The sequence below is a fragment of the Pipistrellus kuhlii genome, unplaced genomic scaffold (assembly GCF_014108245.1).
Source record: "Pipistrellus kuhlii isolate mPipKuh1 unplaced genomic scaffold, mPipKuh1.p scaffold_m20_p_2, whole genome shotgun sequence".
Taxonomy (NCBI): Eukaryota; Metazoa; Chordata; class Mammalia; order Chiroptera; family Vespertilionidae; genus Pipistrellus; species Pipistrellus kuhlii.
The window spans coordinates 71,606,858-71,627,501 of NW_023425515.1; the positions used below are offsets into that span (position 1 = coordinate 71,606,858).

Sequence of the window (20,644 nt, forward strand, 5' to 3'; positions counted from 1 at the left end):
CATTAAAAATAAGTTATTTGGCCATTTTAATAATTCTTTATAGACCAGGATTTTCCAACACTGTGTTTTTTTTTTTTTTAATTATTTTTCAATTCCAGCTGGCATTCAGTATTATATCCAACACTGATTTTTTTCTCAGATGAGCAACACTGTTTTCTTTTCTTAATCCTCACCCAAGGCTATGTTTTATTGACTTTTAGAGAAAGGAAGCGGGAGAGAGAGAAAAAGAAAAACGTCAGTGTGAAAGAGAAACATTGACCAGTTGCCTCCCATACATGCCCCAACCAGGGATCAAACCCAAAACCCAGGTCTGTGTCCTGACCAGGAATCAAACTCACAACCTTTTGGTGTATGGGACAACCCTTCAACCAACCGAGCTACCCCACCTCACCCCCCATCCCAATTCCAACACTGATTTTTAATAATGATTTCTTGGGTTTTTTTATTTGATTTTTTTTTAAATTGTTTCCATCATTTTTTCTTTACCACTTTTTATATTTTGAAAGTCCTGTGTTTATTAATATTCCACTTTATTTTTACTCTCTTCTTACTTTTCACTGTTCTCCTTTACAGGGTAATGTTTATATGTACTATAAATTATATGGCTTCCATCAGAACCTCTATCATTATATTCTATCCAGAAGTAATATCCAACTGATGGGTAGAAATATAAAGGTAAGGCTTTTTTTTATTTTGGCATAATATCCTTTTTTTTTTTAAATCCCCACACCAAGATTGAAGATATTTTTTCCTCCCAGGAAATGGGAGGGAGAGGAGAAGAGAGGAGAGGAAAGGAGAAGAGAGGAGAGGGGAGGGGAGGGGAGGGGAGGGGAGGGGAGGGAAGGTAGGGGAGAGGAGAGGGAGAGGAGAGGGGAGGGGAGGGAGGGGAAGGGAGGGGAGGGGAGGGGAGGAGAGGAGAGGAGAGGAGAGGTAGGAGAGGAGAGGAGAGGAGAGGAGAGGAGAGGGGAGGGGAGGGGAGGGGATAGGGAGGGGAGGGGAGGGGAAGGGAGGGGAGGGTTGGGGAGGGGAGGGGAGGGGAGGGGGGAGGGGGGGAGGGGGAGGAGAGAAAGAAACATCACATCGATATGAGAGAGACACATCCATTGGTTGCTTTATGCATGCACCCGAATTGAACCCACAGTGGGCAGACTGATTCTCTGATCACTGAGCACACTCGCCAGGCTCCTCTTTTTTCCCTTTAAACCAGATGGATTTTTCAGACTAAATTTTCAGAATATAGAAAATTAACTCAAAAGCTGAGATTTTACAGATAGAACTGTTCATTTCATTCTTGCATAAATTGAAGGGGCTGTGTATTCAGGATAACTGCTATTGAGAAAAGGAGTTATTTCCTCTCTTCAGAGCAGGGAGGATCTTGCTGGTTAAAAAGGGGTATCCTTTCATGCTCCATTTTTTTTTTAATTTGACAGAATTTTACATTAAAATTGGATTGTACAAATCTTGGCAATAATGGATGTGTCAGAAGGGAAAATCTTCAAGTATCTTTCAATCACAATCAGGATTTTATGTTTCTGTTAAAGTTGATGGCATACTAGGTTGACTCATTGATTAGATTTTAGTATTATTCTTTACCCATAATTTCTGTAGTTATCTTTAAAGTTGCGCATTTTACTTGGTGGAATCACCAACCATTTTGATAGTGACTGAGAGATTTGTCTTAGTCTGGCTCTCTGTGTGTAGCAGTGTCTTTCCTATAACCGGGCCGTCAGTCTAGCCAAGTTTAAGGAAGTTGGGCTCCACTTGAATAAAAGCCTTTGATTTAATTGAATATCCTTGCAGTCCTAGGATTACAAGACTTTACTCTTGGTAGATGATATTTAGCATGCCAGTGAGAAGAACAATGAGAAAACCATTTTTTCTATACTGATATTATATTAAAGTAATAAATAATTTTTAGCAAACATTCTTTTAAAAATATATTCTGGTTCTTAGGTAGGTATTGATTCATGACTTTTATATTTTTTGGAATATAAATTGCACTTCAATAAAAACAGGTTTTAAGATGTATTTAAGTGTAGACTTAAGGTGATGTTTAGCACAGCCAGTAAGGTAAAGTTTTTTCTTACAGACATATTTGCTATACTATCGATATGTATTGTTAATAAGGGGGGAAAAAACCTTTTCTCTTTTCAGTCTACAATATTTATTTTATTTAAATAATAGAGGCCCGGTGCACAAAATTCGTGCATGGGGTTGGGGGGTGTCACTCAGCCCAGCCTGCACCCTCTCCAATCTGGGACCCCTCAAGGGATGTTCAACTGTCAGACATCCCTCACAATCCAGGACTGCTGACTCCCAACTGTTCGCCTGCCTGCCTTCCCGATTGCCCCTAACTGCTTCTGCCTGCCAGCCTGATCACCCCCTAAGCACTCCCATACCAGCCTGATTGATGTCTAACTGCTCCCCTGCCAGCCTGTTTGCCCCCATTTTCCCTCCTCTGCCGGCCTGGTCACCCCTAACTGCCCTTCCTTGCAGGGTTGATCGCCTCCAACTGCCCTCCCTTGCAGGCCTGGTCCCTTTCAACTGCCCTCCCTTGCAGGCCTGGTCCCTCTCAATTGCTGACCATCATGTGCCCACATGGGGGCAGGATCTTAAACCACATGGGGGCAGCCATCTTGTGTGTTGGAGTGATGGTCAATCTGTATATTACTCTTTTATTAGATAGGATAGAGGCCTGGTACATGGATGGGGCCGGCTGGTTTGTCCTGAAGGGTGTCCCAGATCAGGGTGGGGGTTCCCTTAGGGTGTGGGGCAGCCTGGGTGAGGGGCCTGTGGTTGTTTGCAGACCGGCCGCGCCTCCCCTCCGCCCCCCCCCCCCCAGCCATCCAAGCAGAGGCCCTGGTATCTGGGATTTATTTACTTTCTGAAACTTTGTAGCCTGGAGCAAAGCCAAGTCCCCTGCTCCCTTGCGGCTGCCGCCATTTCTGTTTGGTTTTATGTATCTTCTATAATTGAAACTTTGTATCCTTGAGTGGAGGCCTAGGCCAGCCAGGGCAGGTGGAAAGCTTGGCTTCATCTGTTGCCAGGGACAACCCTAGCGTGTTCTCTCCAGCTTCGTGGCTGCCACCATTTTTCTTGGGATTTATCTTCTATAATTGAAATTGTATTCTTTTTTTCTTTTTTTTTTAAATATATATTTTATTGATTTTTTTACAGAGAGGAAGGGAGAGAGATAGAGAGCTAGAAACATCGATGATGAGAGAGAAACATTTACCAGTTGCCTCCTGCACACCCCCACCGGGGATGTGCTCGCAACCAATGTACATGCCCCTGACTGGAATCGAACCTGGGACCTTTCAGTCCGCAGACCGATGCTCTACCGCTGAGCCAAACCGGTTTCGCCTGAAATTGTATCCTTGAGTGGAGGCCTAGGCTTGCCAGGGTGTGTGGAAAGCTTGGCTTCCTCTATTGCCAGAGAAACCCAAGCCTCTCAACTGCTCTCTGTGGCTATAGCCATCTTGGTTGGGGTTAATTTGCATGTTCACTTTGATTGGATGGTGGGTGTGGCTTGTGGGTGTAGCAGATTGGTGGTTAATTTGCATATTGCTATTTTATTAAGTAGCATTTATTTTATTGTTCAATATCAGTTTTTATTTTTTTGTTTTTTTAAAATATATTTTATTGATTTTGTACAGAGAGGAAGGGAGAGAGATAGAGAGTTAGAAACATCGATGAGAGAGAGTCATCGATCAGTTGCCTCTTGCACACCCCCTACTGGGGATATGCCCGCAACCAAGGTACATGCCCTTGACCAGAATCGAACCCGGGTCCCTTCAGTCCCCAAGCCGACGCTCTATTCATTGAGCTAAACCGGTCCCGACTAATATCAGTTTTTATTTGCTATTAAATCCCTTTAGCTGTAAAGGAATTTACACACACACACACACACACACACACACACACATCCAAAACACAAAGATTTTCTAGCCTAAGTGAGCTGGAAGCCTGGGAAAAACCAGTTAGTAGACCATAATCTTGGTCTGTGCCAATAAATCCGTGTGGGGAGATTTACATTGCCAGTGTTCTCACTTTCAACATTCTAAGGGAGTTGAGCAAAAGGACTTCTCAATCATGTATCATCTTATATCCAGGATGTTGAGATATGTGGTTCATTCCAAAGGACCAGCAATGGAACCCCCATCTGTCCTTGTGGAGCTATCGCCAACAGCATGTTCAATGGTAGGTGATTTTTTTTTTTCTATCTCCATGGTGTGCCCTTTCACAAGTGTGTAACTAAATGTTCAGAAGATCATCTCTGCAACAGAATGGCAGGTTTGTTGTTTTTTAAATAATTTTGTATTCATTATCCACTGACTTACTGTATTTCATTTGCAAGTAAGTTCTTCCTTACTAGAGCTTCAAAGTAGTTAGGGACATGAGTTCAATGGAGCTTAAGAGTATTTTCAATCACTGGTGCCTTGGCACAATATTTCATATAAAAAATAGTATTGTGATTCCAGCACCTACAGCATGTAGGCATGTTGAAAGTCTGCTAAAACCCTGGTTTATTTGTCATGTCTATCTTTGCATATCAGAGAGTGAAAAAACACTTGCTTGCATCTATAACACAATTTTTAATTTCCTTACAGACACCATCACTCTTTTATACAACCTTAATTCATCTATGTATATCAAAGTCCCAATGCTGTCCCGTGGAATTACATGGTGGACAGACAAGTACGTCAAGTTTCAGAATCCAAAATCCATTGATCTTCCTACTGCATTTGAAGGTAAGATCCATACATTAGTGCAATTTTTTTTTTTAAATCTCTTTGTAGATACTTTGGTGTTTATGTGTGAGGAAGTAATTACGATTTCCTCTTCTTCCCTTCTTTATTGACTTCCTTTTTGTTTTAATTTTCCATACCTGGGAGCACCTCTATCACATACCTGTCAGAAACATGAAATAATTGTTGCCCTGGTTCCGTCCAGTTTACCATTAGTAAAAAGGCAATGTTTTAAGAAACTGGTTGCTCCATCTAAAATTAGGGTGACCACGTAATTTACTGCCTGAGCTAGTGTACTTTTGAGAATAAAAGGGGACACTAGAATGACTACAGATATAATTATTTGAAATTTTTATTTATTGATCAATAAATTAACATCATATTGGTAGACCTATAAATAATTCTATTACAAACTACTTTAAAAATGAAACTATTTAAAGTTGCATTTTATGATTAATCAATTCGAATTTGTTAACACCTTTAATTGATTTTTTTATTTTAACCATAATTTTTTAAATTGGGAAAATATCTATAGGTTCTGAGGTGTACTATTATGCTCACAGCCAATTTTACTAAATGGGGAATATTCTCATTTTCAGTGTTTTTGTATTGAAATATACTAATATTGTGAACCAAATATTTTCATAGGTAGTGTCTTTTCAACTTCACTTATTTTTCTATTTATGAAGTTTTTTAATGTATTACTAAATTTAGATGCTACAAAATCTTGATATCATTTCTGGTAGAGTAGAAAATTTTACTAAGTTAAAAATAAAAGCTCCATCAAAATATACATTGAGATATTCTAAAACATTTAAAGATTTAAATTTAAATTTAAATCTTATACACATTTTGAACTTTCATTATATTTTATTTTATTTTTTAATACATTTTTATTGATTTTTTTAGAGAGAGGAAGGGAGAGGGATAGAGAGTTAGAAACATTGATGAGAGAGAAACATCGGTCAGCTGCCTCCTGCACATCTCCTACTGGGAATGTGCCCGCAACCCAGGTACATGCCCTTGACCAGAATCGAACCTGGGACCCTTCAGTCCACAGGCTGACGCTCTATCCACTGAGCCACACTGGTTTTGGCAGAACTTTCATTATATATATATATATATATTTTAATATATTTTATTGATTTTGTACAGAGAGGAAGGGAGAGAGATAGAGAGTTAGAAACATCAATGAGAGAGAGTCATCGATCAGGTGCCTCTTGCACACCCCCTACTGGGGATATGCCCGCAACCAAAGTACATGCCCTTGACCGGATTCGAACCCGGGACCCTTCAGTCCCCAAGCCGACGCTCTATCCATTGAGCCAAACCAGTCTCGGCTAACTTTTATTATATTTTAAATTATTCCCTTGCTTTTATAGAGGTAAATTTCAGTATCTTCTTGTTTACTATATACTAAGTCTTCAAAAACTAAAGTTTTTTGGCATTCGATATTTCAATTACTTTAAAAATTTTTTTTACAACTATTGAACAAAAGCCAACCAAAAGTTAGATGGCTCATTTATCAAAAAATGTTCACAATCATTATAGGACTCATTGGTTGACATACGAAAATAGTTCTTTAAGAGCTCAAACATTTCTAAAATTCTGGTTAATGTATAGAAAAACAGACCACATATATACCATGCTGAAGAAATTTTTTCATTTAACATCCATGTCCTTGTAAAAATTTTGCAATTTAAGGAGGCAGGTAGATGCTGGAAGAGGTCAATGGGGAGGCATGGGAGAGAACTTATGTAATACTTTCAACAATAAAGAATTTTTTTTTAATTTGCAGTTTAGTTTCTCTATGAATATATAAAAATACTTAATTTTACACAACCCACAACTCTTTTTTTATTAATAAAATATCAGAGCTTCTTTAGGTATAATTGTGAATTATATACATACCTCAAACAATTTTAAGCATATTTCTCTGTCTTTTTTAAATATAATTGTATTAATTTCAGAGAGGAAGGGAGGGGAGAGAGGGATAAAAACATCAATGATGAGAGAGAAGCATTGATCAGCTGCCTCCTGCACTGGGGCTTGAGCCTGCAACCTGAGCATATGCTCTGACCAGGAATCAAACTGTGACCTCCTGGTTCATAGGCCTCTGGGCAGCATGGGAAGGTGGAAAGGCAGTTCTGGGCCAGAGCGAAGGCAGTGTCGGCAGCCAGGGGAGGGAAGGCCCATTCTTGCATGAATCTTCATGCATTGGGCCTCTATCTATACTAATAAAAGGGTAATATGCTAATTAGACCGGGAGACCTTCCAGATGTCCTTCCAGACAAAGCCATGTTTGCAGGGCTGAGGCAGAGGCAGTTGGGGCGATCAGACCAGGAGGGGAGGGCAGTTGGGGGTAGTCAGACCAGTCGGGGGCAGTTAGGGGTGAAAAGGCTGGCAGAGGGGAGCAGTTGGGAGCTCTAAGGGTGGACTTTGAGGGCAAGAATGCTGGGGGGGGGGGGGTTAATAGGGGGTAGTAAGGTGAGCAGTTAGGAGCCAGCAGTCCCAAATTGCAAGAGGGATGTCAGAGATTAGAAAGGGTGCAGGCGGGGCTGAGGGACACCCCACCCCATGCACGAATTTTGTACACTGGGCCACTAGTATTCCATAAATGAGTGAGATCATGTGATACTTATTTTTCTCTGACTAGCTTATTTTGCTTAGCATAATGCTCTCCAGGTCCATCTATACTGTTGCAAATGGTAATAATTCCTTCTTTTTAAAGCAGTGTAGTATTCCATTGTGCAGGTGTACCACTGTTTTCTAATCCACTCATCTGCTGATGGGCATTAGACTATTTCCAAATCTTAGCTATGGTGAATTGTGCTACTATGAACACAGGGGAATCCTTTCTGATTGAGGTTTCTGTTTTCTTGGGATATATATACCTACAACTACCCTGTTTCTCCGAAAATAAGGCAGTGTCTTATATTAATTTTTTCTCCCAAAGTTGCGCTAGGTCTTATTTTCAGGGGATGTCTTATCTTTCCATGCTCTAGGTCTTATTTTCGGAGGATGTCTTATTTTCGGGGAAACGTGGTAGTACTACTGAGTAAAATGGCAGTTCCATTTTTAGTTTTTTTAAGAAATGCCGTACTGTTTTCCATGGTAGCTGCACTAGTCTGCATTGCCACCAGCACTGCATGAGAGTTTCTTTTTCCTCTGCATCTTCATTAGCACTTGACATTTGGTTTGAGATGGTACCTCATTGTTGTTTTGATTTGCCATCTCTAGGATAATTAGTGACTTTGAACATGTTTTCATATGTCTCCTGGCCTTCTGTATGTCCTCTTTCGAAAAGTATCTATTTAGATCCTTTGTCCATTTTTTTTTATTGGACAATAAAAAAATTGTCCAATTTTTGTTAAGTTGTATGTGTTCCCTATAAAATTTGGAGATTAAATCTTTATCAGAGATAACACTGGCAAATATGTTCTCCCATGCAGTGGGCTTTCTTGTTGTTTTGTTGATGGTTTCTTTTGCTGTGCAGAAGCTTTTTATTTTGATGTAGTCCTATTTGTTTATTTTTTTTTTAGTTTCCATTGCTCTAGGAGCTGTGTTGGTAAAGATATTGCTACAACAAATGTCTGCTATTTTGCTGCCTATAGCTTCTTCTAAGATTTGTATGGTTTCCTCTCTTACATTTAAGTCCTTTATCTGTTTTGAGTTCATTTTTGTGTATGGTGTAAGTTGGTGGTCTAGTGTCATGTTTTTTACCTATATCTGTCTAATTTTTCCAGCACTGTTTATTGACGAGACTGTCTTGGCTCCATTGTATGCTCTTGCCTCCTTTGTCAAATATTAATTGAGCATAATGGCTTATGTTATGTGGATTTGTGGTTTCTCTGTTCTGTTCCATTGGTTTATATGTCTGTTCTTAATGCCAGTATCAAGCAGTTTTGATAACAGTGGCTTTGTAGTATAGCTTGATATCTGATATTGTGATCCCTTCAACTTTGTTCTTCTTAAGATTGCTGCAGCTAATCTGGGTCTTTTTTTTATTCCAGATGAATTTTTGGATTGTTTGTTCTAGGTCTGTGAAGTATGCCATTGGTATTTTAATGGGGATTCCCTTGATTTTATAGATTGTTTGGACAGTAAAGACATTTTAATGATGATGATTCTACCAATCCATGAACATGGTATATTCTTCTATTTGTTTGTGTCTTCCTCTATCTCTTTTTTCAGTTTCCTGTAGTTTTCTGAATACAGGTCTTTTACCTACTTGGTTAAGTTTATTCCTAAGTCTCTTCATTTTTGTTGCCATGATAAGTGGTATTATTTGTTTAAGTTCTCTTTCTGAGAGTTTATTATTGGTGTATAAAAAATACCATAGATTTCTGGGAGTTAATTTGTACCCTGCTACATTGCCAAATTCATTTATTAAATTTACAAGTTTTTTTTATGGAGTCTGTAAGATTTTCTATGTACAATATCTTATCATCTGTGAATAATGATAATTTTACTTCCTCCTTCCAATTTGGATGCCTTTTATTTCTTCTTTTCTGATCCCTGTGACTAGAACTTCAGCACTATCCTAATACATAAAAACCCAGGGTTTGTAACATCCAAAATGACCAAAGGCTAGGCTGAGCAGAAGTCAGTGTTGGGATGCCATGGTGACACAGCACTGACTGCCACCTCCGCAGGCAGCCCGACCCAGAACTGACTGTCCAGGGTGCTGTGGATCAGGCCTGAAGAGAGGCCTGTAGAGAGAAGCAGGGTCTGATCCATAGCCTCTGTGGCAGCTGTTAATCAGCCGTTGCTTCTCTCTTTTACTCCAGGCCTGCCCAGCAGCCGCACCTCTCTTTCTCTAGGATAGGGGTGTCGAACTCAATCAGAGAAGGGGCCAAAATCTAAAATCCAGCCTAAATCGCGGGCCGAATGGTTTACTGAACAGTCATAAACTGTCATTGTGATGGAAACGCAGCAGAGTGCAGTGATGACAGCGCGGTGCGGGCCACATTGCAAGGCCTGGCGGGACGGATTTGGCCCGCGGGCCTTGTGTTTGACACATGTGCTCTAGGACCTCTGCTGGGGCTGCTGATCAGTGCCACCCCTCTGATCAGGCCCATTGATAGGCCCAGAGATGCTGACTGAACCAATCAGAAACAAATCTGGGTGAAGTGTGAGGAACCAATGACTGACTATGAGGCAAAGCTTTTGATGCTGACTGGCATAGAAACCTACCAATCAGAATCAAATCTGGGTGAAGTGCAAAGAGCCAATGCTGCCTAGGAGGCAGAGCTTTTGATGCTGACTGGCATAGAAACTGACCAATGAGAACCTAATCTGGTGAACTGAGAAGGCAGAACCTAAGGTGGGGGCTGAGGAGGGGTTTTAAGGGCAACAAGAGGATTTAAAAATCCTCTTAAAAAATTTTTTTAATAGTTTGAGGAGTATAGGTATTAGTCCTTCTTTGAATATTTGGTGAAACTCCCCGGTGAAGCCATTTGTACCAAGACTATTGTTTGCTGTCAAAACTGGTTTGGTTCAGTGGATAGAGCATCGGCATGTGGATTCAAGGGTCCCAGGTTCGATTCTGGTCAAGGGCATGTATCTTGGTTTCAGGCACATCCCCAGTAGGGGGTGTGCAGAAGGCAGCTGATTGATGTTTCTCTCTCATTGATCTGTCTAACTCTCTATCCTTCTCTCTTCCTCTTTGTAAAAAAATCAATAAAATATATATATTTTAAAAGACTATTGTTTGCTGAGTTTTTAAATTACTGCTTCTATTTAATCAGTTGTTATTGGCCTATTCAGGTTTTCTGACTCTTCCTGACTCAGTTTTATAAGATTGTATTTTTTTTTTTTTTTTTAAGGAATTTGACCATTTCCTCCTCATTGTCCATCTTGTTGGTGTACAGTTGTTCATTGTATTTTCTTACAATTCTTTGTATTTCTGTGGTATCAATGGTTACTTCTGCACTTTTTTCTAATTTCATTTATTTGGGTCCTCTCTCTTTATTTCTGACTGGGAGTTCATCAATCTTGTTTATCTTTTCAAAGAACCAGCTCTTAGTTTCATTGATTTTTTTTTTATTATTGTTTTTTTAGCTTCACTGTCAATTACTTCTGCTCTAATTTTTATTTCTTTCCTTCTACTTACTTTGAACTTTTCTTGTTTTCTTTTTAATTCTTTAAGTTGTAGGGTTAAATAATTTATTCTTAATTTTTTTTTTTTTTTTTTTTTCTTATGAGGTATACCTGCAGTGCTCTGACCTTCCCTCTCCGAACTGCTTTTGCTATATCCCAAAGACTTGGGATAGTTGTTGGTTCATTTTCATTTGTTTCTAGGAAGTTTTTAATTTCTTTCTTGATCTCATTGGTAACCCATTCATTGTTTAATAACATGCTATTTAGCCTCTCATATGTTTGAATGTTTAACTATCATTGATTTCTAATTTCATGCCATTGTGATCTGATAAGATGCTTGATAAAACTTCAATCTTCTTTTTTTTTAATATATTTTATTGATTTTGTACAGAGAGAACGGGAGACAGAGAGCTAGAAACATCGATGAGAGAAAGTCATCGATCAGCTGCCTCTTGCACACCCCCCACTGGGGATATGCCCGCAACCAAGGTACATGCCCCTGACCGGAATCGAACCCGGGACCCTTCGGTCCCTAAGCCGACGCTCTATCCATTGAGCCAAACCGGTCCCGGCTTCAATCTTCTTGAACGTACAGAAACTTGTTTTGTATCCTAACATGTTGTCTATCTTTGAGAATGACCCATGTACACTTGAAAAGAATGCATATTTTGTAACTTTGGGGTGAAATGTTCTATACATGTCAATTAAATCCACCTGATGCAATGTATCATTTAGAGTCTCTATTTCCTTATTAATTTTTTTGTCTGGAAGATCTATCCAGTGAATTCAGTGGGATATTAAACTCCCCTACTATGACTGTATTACTTTCTGTTTCTCCCTTAATGTACTTTAGAAGTATTTTTATACATTTAGGTGCTCCTATATCGGGTGCATATATGTTTTCCAGGGTTATATCCTTTTGTTGAATCTATTCTTTCAGTACTAGGTAGTGATATCTTGTGATGGCCTTCAATACTTCAGATATGAGTATTGCTACCCCAGCTTGTTTTCATTTGCATTTGCATGGAAAAATTCTTCCCCTCCTTTCACTCTCATCCTGTGTGAGTCTTTGGTTCTGAGGTGGGACTCCTGTAGACAACATAATTGGGTCATGTTTTTTTATCCATTCAGCTACCCTAGAGCTGATTGGAGCATTTTGATTGGCACATTTAATCAATTTGCATTTAGTTTTATTATTGATTAGTGCTTACTTATTGTCATTTTAATTCTGTATGCCTAGATTTCTCTTTCTATTTCTTCTTTTCATTACATCAGTCCCTTTAGCATTTCTTGTAATGCTAGCTTGGTGGTGTTGAACTCCTTTAACCTTTATTTTTTGTCTGGGAAGCTCTATATTTCACTGTCTATTTTGAATGATAGCCTTGCTTGATATACAATAGTAATCTTGGTTTCAGATCCTTGCTTTCCATTACCTTTAATACTTCATGCCATTCTCTTCTGGCTTGTAGAGTTTCTAGTGAGCAGTCAGCTGACTGCCTTATGGGAGTTCCTTTATAGGTTACAAATTGCTTTTCTCTTGCTACTTTTAAGATTCTTTGTCTTTAATTTTTGGTATTTTAATTATGATGTGCCTGGTCGTGGCCTGTTTGGGTTCTTCTTGCTTGAAATTCTTTGTAACTCCTGAAATTATGTGACTTTTTCCTTTGGCAGGTTAGGGAAGTTTCTACCATTATTTCTTCAAACATGTTCCCTGTGCCTAGTTCACTTTCTTTTTCTTTTTCTTTTTCTTTTCTGCTCTGTCTTCTAATTCAGTTATCTGATCCTTGGATTCCCCTAATCTACTGTGTATTCCTTCTACTATGTTCTTTATTAGTGCTGTGTCATTGTTCATCTCTTTTCTCATGCTCTTGAGCATGTTTGCCATCATTATTCTGAACTCTATGTCCAATAAATGTCTTCTCTCCATTTCGTTGAGGTCTTCTGGAGAATTCTCTTATTCTTTCATTTGGTACTTTTCTTTTCATCTCCCCATTTTAGATGTCTATTTCAGTTTGTCTCTGTGTATTAGTATATCTAATACACCTCCCAATCTCTAGTGTGAGACAGTTTCAGACACTGTTACTGGCCCTGAGTCCCCTGATTGGAGCTATCAGTAATCCACAGTTTATGGCTCCCTCTGCTGGAGCTGGGTGCCTTTGGAAAGAACCAAGATTTGCACCCAGCTCTGCTTTTCCTAGTCCCTTACCCAGCATTAGCTCAAAGCCTCCAGAGACCTGGCTCTGCTGCAGACCAATTGACACTCAGTCTTGATTATCCTGAGGCTATCAACCATAGGGTGGGGCAAGAGGTCTTCCAATAGAATGGGACAACTGCCTTCCACACGGTCAAAAACTGCCTGGGTGGCAAAGGTCTACTGGAGAAAGATGTCCTCTGCAGTGTGAGAAATGACTCAGCATAAGAAACCAAGGTGACTGCCCTCCAAACTCAACCCCAGAGCTCCCATTCCTGGCTTCTGCTCACACAGCTTCAGTCCACTCTGCCCTCCCTCTGATGGAGCCTGACGTGTGTGGCTGCATGAAACTTTATGCATTAGTCCTTTAAGAGCTTGATGCATTTCCAGCAATCTCTGTTGGGCAAACAGCAACCCTGCTGCTTTTCATGGCAGATGTTTGTGAGTACCTTTCTCAGTTTTGGTGCTCTCTGCTGTGGAGAGTATGATGCTATCACAGAATACTCCCATAGTTCTCAGTGGGATCTCCCCACAGATAAGATATTCCTCCAGAATTTTAGCTGCTGTCTGTGGGACCCCAGCCAGCCCTTTCTCACCTCAGCCCTTCCCACCAGTCTCTATGTGGTCTCCACTTTCTGTCCTTGTTTATCAGAGTTCTATCCAGCTAATCTTCAGTTGATTTTTCAGGGTAGTTGTTTCTGTATTTTAGTTGTATTGTATTTCCAGTTTGGTCCTGGGAGAGTGTCAGTGTGGCTTCCACTTACTCTGCTGCCATATTAGAAGTCCGACTCATATTCTTTCAAATTAGTGTTTCAGGCCCTAACCTGTTTGGCTTAGTGGATGGAGCATCGGCCTATGGACTGAAGGGTACAAGGGCATGTACCTTGGTTGTGGGCACATTCTCAGTAGGGGGTATGCAGGAGGCAGCTGATCAATGATTCTCTCATTGATGTTTCTAACTCTTTATTCCTCTCCCTTCCTCTCTGTAAAATTCAATAAAATATATTTTTAAAAAACCAACAAATTAGTGTTTCGGGTTCTTTGGATATATTCTCAAAAGTGGGATTACTGGGTAAAAAGGTAGTTCCATTTTTAATTTTTTGAGAAAACTTCATACTGTTTTCCACAGTGGCTACAAAAATGTATCTTCCTACCAATGGTGCATGAAGGTTTCCTTTTCTCCAAATCCTTGCCAACAATTGTTGTTTTTTAATTGATAGCCATTCTAATTGGGTAAGATAATATTTCATTGTGGTTTTCATTTGCATCTCTCTGATGATTAATGATGTTGAACATTTTTCATATGTCTATTGGCCAACTAAATATCTTTTTTGGAGAAATGTCTATTGAGGTCCTTTAATTGAGATGTTTGTCTTCTTGGTGTTGACTTGCATGCGTTCTTTATATATTTTGGAAATTAATTCCTTATCATATATAGCATTGGCAAATATGTTCTCCAATTTATTGGGTTGCCTTTCATTTTGCTGATGGTGTCTTTGCTTACAGAAGTTGATAATAAAAACTGTATTGCCTGGCTGGTGTGGCTCAGTGTTTGGGCATTGACCAAGCAGTCATGGTTCAATTACTGGTCAGGACATATGCCTGGATTGTGGGCTCAACACCTACTATGTGCCAGGCACTGGACTGTGAAAAGAAGATGAGAAAGACACTGTACGCAAGAGTCTGCTGTGGAGTAAGAATGACAGAAATGCCCACAGTCAAGTAAGCAGTGTGAGGATGACAATAAACACAACAGGCTCTCCCCCTGGCACTGGCCCTCACCCTGTGCTTTCACTGTTGCTATGGCACTGAAACCTGCCAGGCCTACTGGTTTTAGAACAGACTTGCAGCACCTGTGCTCTCTACCACCCCTCATTTACCAATTCCTCCCCCTTGCCTCTAATTTTGAGCTCTTAGGCACAGTGCTACAGAGAATATCTATGCAACACAAACTTCATGCACTTCCATGGTTATTTTCTTAGAATGCATCCCTAGAAGTAGAATTTTTGGGCTGAAATGTATGCAACATATATTAAAGCTTTTGATACATGTTCCTAGATTGTCAGAAATAATGATTTGTGTGTGTGTGGGGGGGGGGGGGTATTTCTTTTGCCAGAGATAATTTTTATCCACACACTTATATGTTCCACACAAGAGTTCCCATTTCCACTGCCTCATCAGTGGTTGTCATTCTTTTTTCTTTAAATATTAACCAACTATCTTATTTTCATTTACTCTCTTTAGATCACTAGTGAAGTTATGATACTATCAGAGCATATGATGCTATCATAGAACATGGCCACTATTATTGTGCTCTATCTATTGTATTTTTTCAGTGCTCCATTTAGAACACATAAGATACATATAATTTTATATTCCACTGTGTTTTTTTACCTTATAATAACATAATCAGCATGCCTCCCACCCTGTTTCCTTAAGTCTTTATAACCATTATGTTTAATGGTTACATACTCAGGTAGTTTACACACACACACTTTTTCAAAATTTTCTATTTTCTATTTCTCTTTCCTAAAAAAAATTTAAAAGTTATTTCATTCTCTAAGGAAAACTGAAGGTGGGTAGGTGATTTTTCCCAACCATGTCCATTATTTTGTTCCCACAGGAACTGCAAAGCCGCCATTCTGGCATAAGCCTATCTATGAACTGGGCAAAGATGACCCAGAGAACAATGGCTTCATCAATGAGGACTTCATTGTGTGGATGCGGACAGCTGCCTTTCCCACTTTCAAGAAACTGTACCGTCGACTCCATCGAATACAGTATTTTACTGAAGGTTTGCCTGCTGGTAACTATAGTTTGAACATAGCCTACAGTATCCTTTTATACTGCTTCTTTTTGTAATGAAGGAAAATTAGTGTCCATCTGGATGCTACCCTATTTCCCCGAAAATAAGACAGTGTCTTATATTAATTTTTGCTCCCAAAGATGTGCTAGGTCTTATTTTCAGGGGATGTCTTATTTTTCCATGAAGAAGAATACGGTGCACATTTATTGTTAAGTGAAAATAAAGGAAATTTATTACCTGTATACGGTACGGTAGAATGGTAGTTGTCAACACAAACCAGACAAACTGTGAATCCTACAGTATCAAGAATTTACTCATTTATTCAATGACAATCATGTCATCATCTTCTGGAACATCATCATAACAATCCAATTCCTGAATTTACTGGTGAATTTCTTGTGACTCCATTTCTTTCAGAATCAGTGGACTAAATCTCTCATGTTTAGCAATAGCACTGTCTATAAAAGAGTACTTCTTGTCAAGGTAGCCTGCTCGCAGTGCATTTGCAATGCAACTGTCAGTGATTTTTCCCATGAATTCTTCACCCAAGTCACAACCTCTTGCAGTGTAGGTTTCACAAAGTTTACGGTAAATTTATTTTCATTCTGAGACAGAGCCGGGGGGGGGGGGGGGGTTTATTTTCAGGGGGATGCCTTATATTTCACTCAGAAGGAAACCTGTAAGTAGGTCTTATTTTTAGAGGATGTCTTATTTTGGGGGAAACACGGTAGTTGTCAAATTACTTCATTCTGTACTTTTCTATTCTTCAAACAAATCTTTGGGAGGCAGAATATTTCCAGGGTTTGTACACAGCTTTGAGGTCAGCCTTGTGGCATCTCAAGGCTGCTGGTGAGGAGTGGTTCATGGGACACCCCGTGAGCCAGAGGATCTTAGCACAACATGCCTCCTCCGTTTCTTTATCTGCTGGGGAGCTTGAGTGAGAAATCTTGGGGATAAGTGAATGACTGCTCCATCATTTCTATCCAGAGTAGAGTGAGGACATTTCCATCCTGACAGGGGGGGAGGAACGTTCCTCAGTCAGAGGTTCCTCATTGACGCGACACCATCTCTACCTGTCAGTTTGTTGCCTCCAATTCCTTCCTTTCAGCAGGGCCTCTAATTCTATTCTGTGAAAATGTAAGAGTAAAATTTCAGCAACCCTGCCTTCTCCCCTCCCCCGCCAAAAAAATTTGAGATTGAAAGTTGCTTGCACTGCTGGTGGGAATGCAGACTGGTACAGCCACTGTGGAAGGCAATATGGAGTTTCCTCAAAAAGTTAAAATTGGACCCAGTAATCCCACTTCTAGGAATATATCCCAAGAAACTAAAAACACCAATCAGAAAGGATATATGCACCATCACGTTCATAGCAGCACACTTTACCATAGCTAAGATTTGGAAACAGCCTAAGTGTTCATCAGCAGATGAGTGGATTTAATTAAAAACTGTGATACATCTACACAATGGAATACTACTCTGCTATAAAAAAGAAGGAAATTTTACCATTTGCAACAGCATGAATAGAACTGTAGAGCATTATGCTAAGCGAAATAAGCCAGTCAGAGAAAGATAAATATCACATGATCTCACTCATTTGTGGAATATAATGAACAACATAACTGATGCACAAAAATAGATCCAAAGACAAATGGCAGGGAATTGTGGGGGAAGGGTGTTTAGAAATCAACTAAAGGGCTTGTACGCATGCATATTAGCATAACCAATGGACACAGACACTCGGTTGGTGGAGGCTTGCCCTAAGGGTAAGAATTGGGGGGGGGGGGGGGAGGTCAACTGGGGAAAAGTGATACATTTGTAAAACTTTAGACAATTAAAAAAAAATGTTAACAACAACAAAAAAGTTGCTTGACCGTGGTCTCCAGAATTGGACCCTCTGATCCCATCAACTTTGTCTGTGATTGCCTTACCAGTAAAGCAGGTGCAGTTGCCATCAAGAAATGGGGAGGGGGGAAATAAACGTCCTGAACTGCTGCCCTCACAGTGCCCGGTGCTGAGTTTGGGGCAGAGGGGAAAGAGGAGGTGTCTGTGTTCCAAACAAAGGAGACCCTCTCTTTGTCCTTTGGACACAAGCTCTCCTGGGGTGACTTCAGCCAGTCACATTTTAATGCTGATGACTCTCAGGTCTAAATCTTCGACTAGATCCTCCATCTGAGCTTTGGTCCTAGCCCTGCACTACCTGTGTTAAGCCCTGGGGTGTGTATGTCCCACTCAGCCTTGAGGCCTGGCAGATGTGCACAGAGAACGAAGCCCAAGCTATAGACAAAACCTGCCACTTCTAACGGAGTGAGGAAAAGACCCTCTGCTAGAGCTGAGGGGGAGAGAAAACAGGCAGATGAGTTGAGGTGGTATTCAAGGAGCTGGTGACAATGAGGAATTTTGACATAAAAGAGAGAGTGGATTTCCTTGTACCTTTAAGTAGCATGTGGCCCAGCGATCGGTGCCTTTCGAGAACGTTGCTGGGAAATGCCGCTGTCCTGTGCTGTTGCTATGAGAAGCCTTTATTTGTTTATTAGTTTGGTTTACCAAAAGGCACCAGATGTTTAAAAACCTCAAACCACAGGCATAATCGAAATGACATCATTAAACTGCTAGTGACAGCAAACCCACGTCAAGCACTTTCACCCCAGCAGCAAGGGATGCCGGCCTTTCCGAAACCCAAACGCATGCCCCGTCTTTAGTTTTCCCACCAAAAATACTTCACCAGGCAGCTCACTATTTCTTTCATATGTTTTTATTGATTTTTTTGAGGGAGAGGAAGAGAGAGAGAGAGAGAGAGAGAGAGAGAGAGAGAGAGAGAGAGAGAGAGAGAGAGAGAAACAGCAATGTGAGAGAGACGTTGATCCTTTTCCTCCTGCACCCACCCCGACCCACAACCGGGATGACGGCACTCCACCAACTGAGCCACACCAGCCAGGGCGACAGCTCACTGTTACTTTGTTCTTCACTCCACTTGAAGAATTTTCCCTGAGGTAGGAATTCAAACCTTAGCCTAAGAAGGCTTTTAGCCTACCCTGGGTCTTCTGAGTCATAAAACCAAAAGTAAAAGTCAGGTTTGCTGTAAAACCTATCTGTATTATTTCTATTTCCTTGGGTTAAAATACATGTGTTCAATTTTCGGTTGTCTGTAAGTCATTCCAAGCTGTCTACGTGTCAGAATCCCTTTTGTACAAGATGATGATGTAGAGGGAAGCCTTGTTTTTACTTAATTTCATGACAGTAACGTACAATGTACTTCTTGATAAAGATTAGACCCTATGAAATTATTCAACCCTGTTTTTACCTACAAAAACAGCAGTTGTATGTGGTCCAGCCCCGTGTATTTAGGACACGCGGAGGTAGAGCTCAGACATGCGGAGACAGATCCTTAACAGGCCTCCTCTCCTTAGACTTCCCGGTAACCAGGTTCCAAGGAGAGAAGTCGGTCGTTCTTTCCACCCTGACGTGGAGTGGCGGCAGCAGCCTTTTCCTAGGTCTCGTGTACACGGTGACAGGAGCCGTGACGTGGCTGGCCTCCTTCTCCATGATGGCCATTCACCTGATGCTGGCAAAAAGGAAAATGTTCTTCCCCAACTACAAAGTCAAGCTTTGAAAGGAAGAGCAGAAAGCACAGACGTGGATGGTGAAGTGACAGAGCCAAAGACCTCTGACGAGGCTGGAAGGGGCTGGGATATTTCGGGGGGGGGGGGGTGCACTGAGGGACCAGGCTCAATCCCAGGTGGATAAATGAGAGTTCCCGGGGAGGCGGGGAGGAGGAGGGAACGGCATAGTATGTACAGTAGCATGTCCTTGAGGAACATAAACTGTCCTTGAGCTCTAAACCAAGTCTCGGATATTTATTTAAAGCCCTTGTGCCTACGGGCGGGCGAATGCCTGGGAGAGGACCATCACCAGACCAGAGCAAGCTGGCTGAGCCCCCGAGATCAGGCTAGTCCTTTCAACCATCACCCGGGCTCAGGCCCGGTCTGGACTGAAATCATTATAAACTACCCTACGGCAATCACTGAGCGCTGAATTGGGCAATCAGGATGATTTTGAAAACTGATTTAGTTGGTGTTCTCTCCTTTCTATGGAGTCAAAACTAAGTTTTCTCTGCCAGAAATAAACCAAGCAACGGCTATGTCAGTGCCCCGAGTGCACACGGTGCAGCCGGGAGGGGAGCACTGTAAGTGACTGATGCTCCCACAAACTGGACTCAGCACAGAACTCGAGACCTCAGCCGGGGATAACCTAGACAGTAAACAATGACGTGGCTTTATGATAGTCAAATTGTATGTGTTTAGGAGCTTCTCAGCATCTATCTTAAAAGGTTTGGATTCTTACTGAAAGTCACTTACAGGAGACGTAGCAAAGTACGGTACTTGGTAAAGCTGCCAGGACAAGAGGCCCCATGGATTTGTGTCCCTCGATGACAGAATATTATACTTTTAAAAACATGTTTGTATTATTTTATTTGTTTAGGTGGGGGGATTGGAGGAGCTTTACTCTGCAATGACTTCAGGAGCAGAATTTTCATTGTTAAAAGAAACGTACAGCGCCAGCACATGCGTGTCTCTTTAGCAGCCAAGAAAGCATTTCTTTGTTGCAGCTTTCTGCATTTACCAAATGGTTGAATGCTTTTCCAAAATAACCAAAAATGGTTTCGAGTGCCAGCTCTGAAACCCGGAAACCTCTCCCCCATCTCACCTTCCAGGTGTGCCCAGTGACCTCCGTTGTGGTAGGCTGAATAAGGCCCACCTCCACCCCGAAGACAGCCATGTCCCAATCCCCAGGACCGGT

At 40.9% G+C, this 20,644-nt stretch overlaps 1 protein-coding gene across 1 annotated transcript in view; it reads left to right on the forward strand.

Annotated features, from left to right (window-relative positions):
- Positions 1-20,077, forward strand: part of LOC118724262 (cell cycle control protein 50C-like) — a 28,303-nt gene extending 8,226 nt beyond the window's left edge. Inside the window, exons 3-7 of the mRNA XM_036447311.2 lie at positions 574-675; positions 4,113-4,200; positions 4,611-4,751; positions 15,665-15,874; positions 19,255-20,077. Coding sequence (XP_036303204.1) covers positions 574-675; positions 4,113-4,200; positions 4,611-4,751; positions 15,665-15,874; positions 19,255-19,457 — 744 coding nt within the window. The 3' untranslated portion in view covers positions 19,458-20,077. The remainder of the gene's footprint in view (positions 1-573; positions 676-4,112; positions 4,201-4,610; positions 4,752-15,664; positions 15,875-19,254) is intronic.
- Positions 20,078-20,644: the final 567 nt, after the last annotated feature.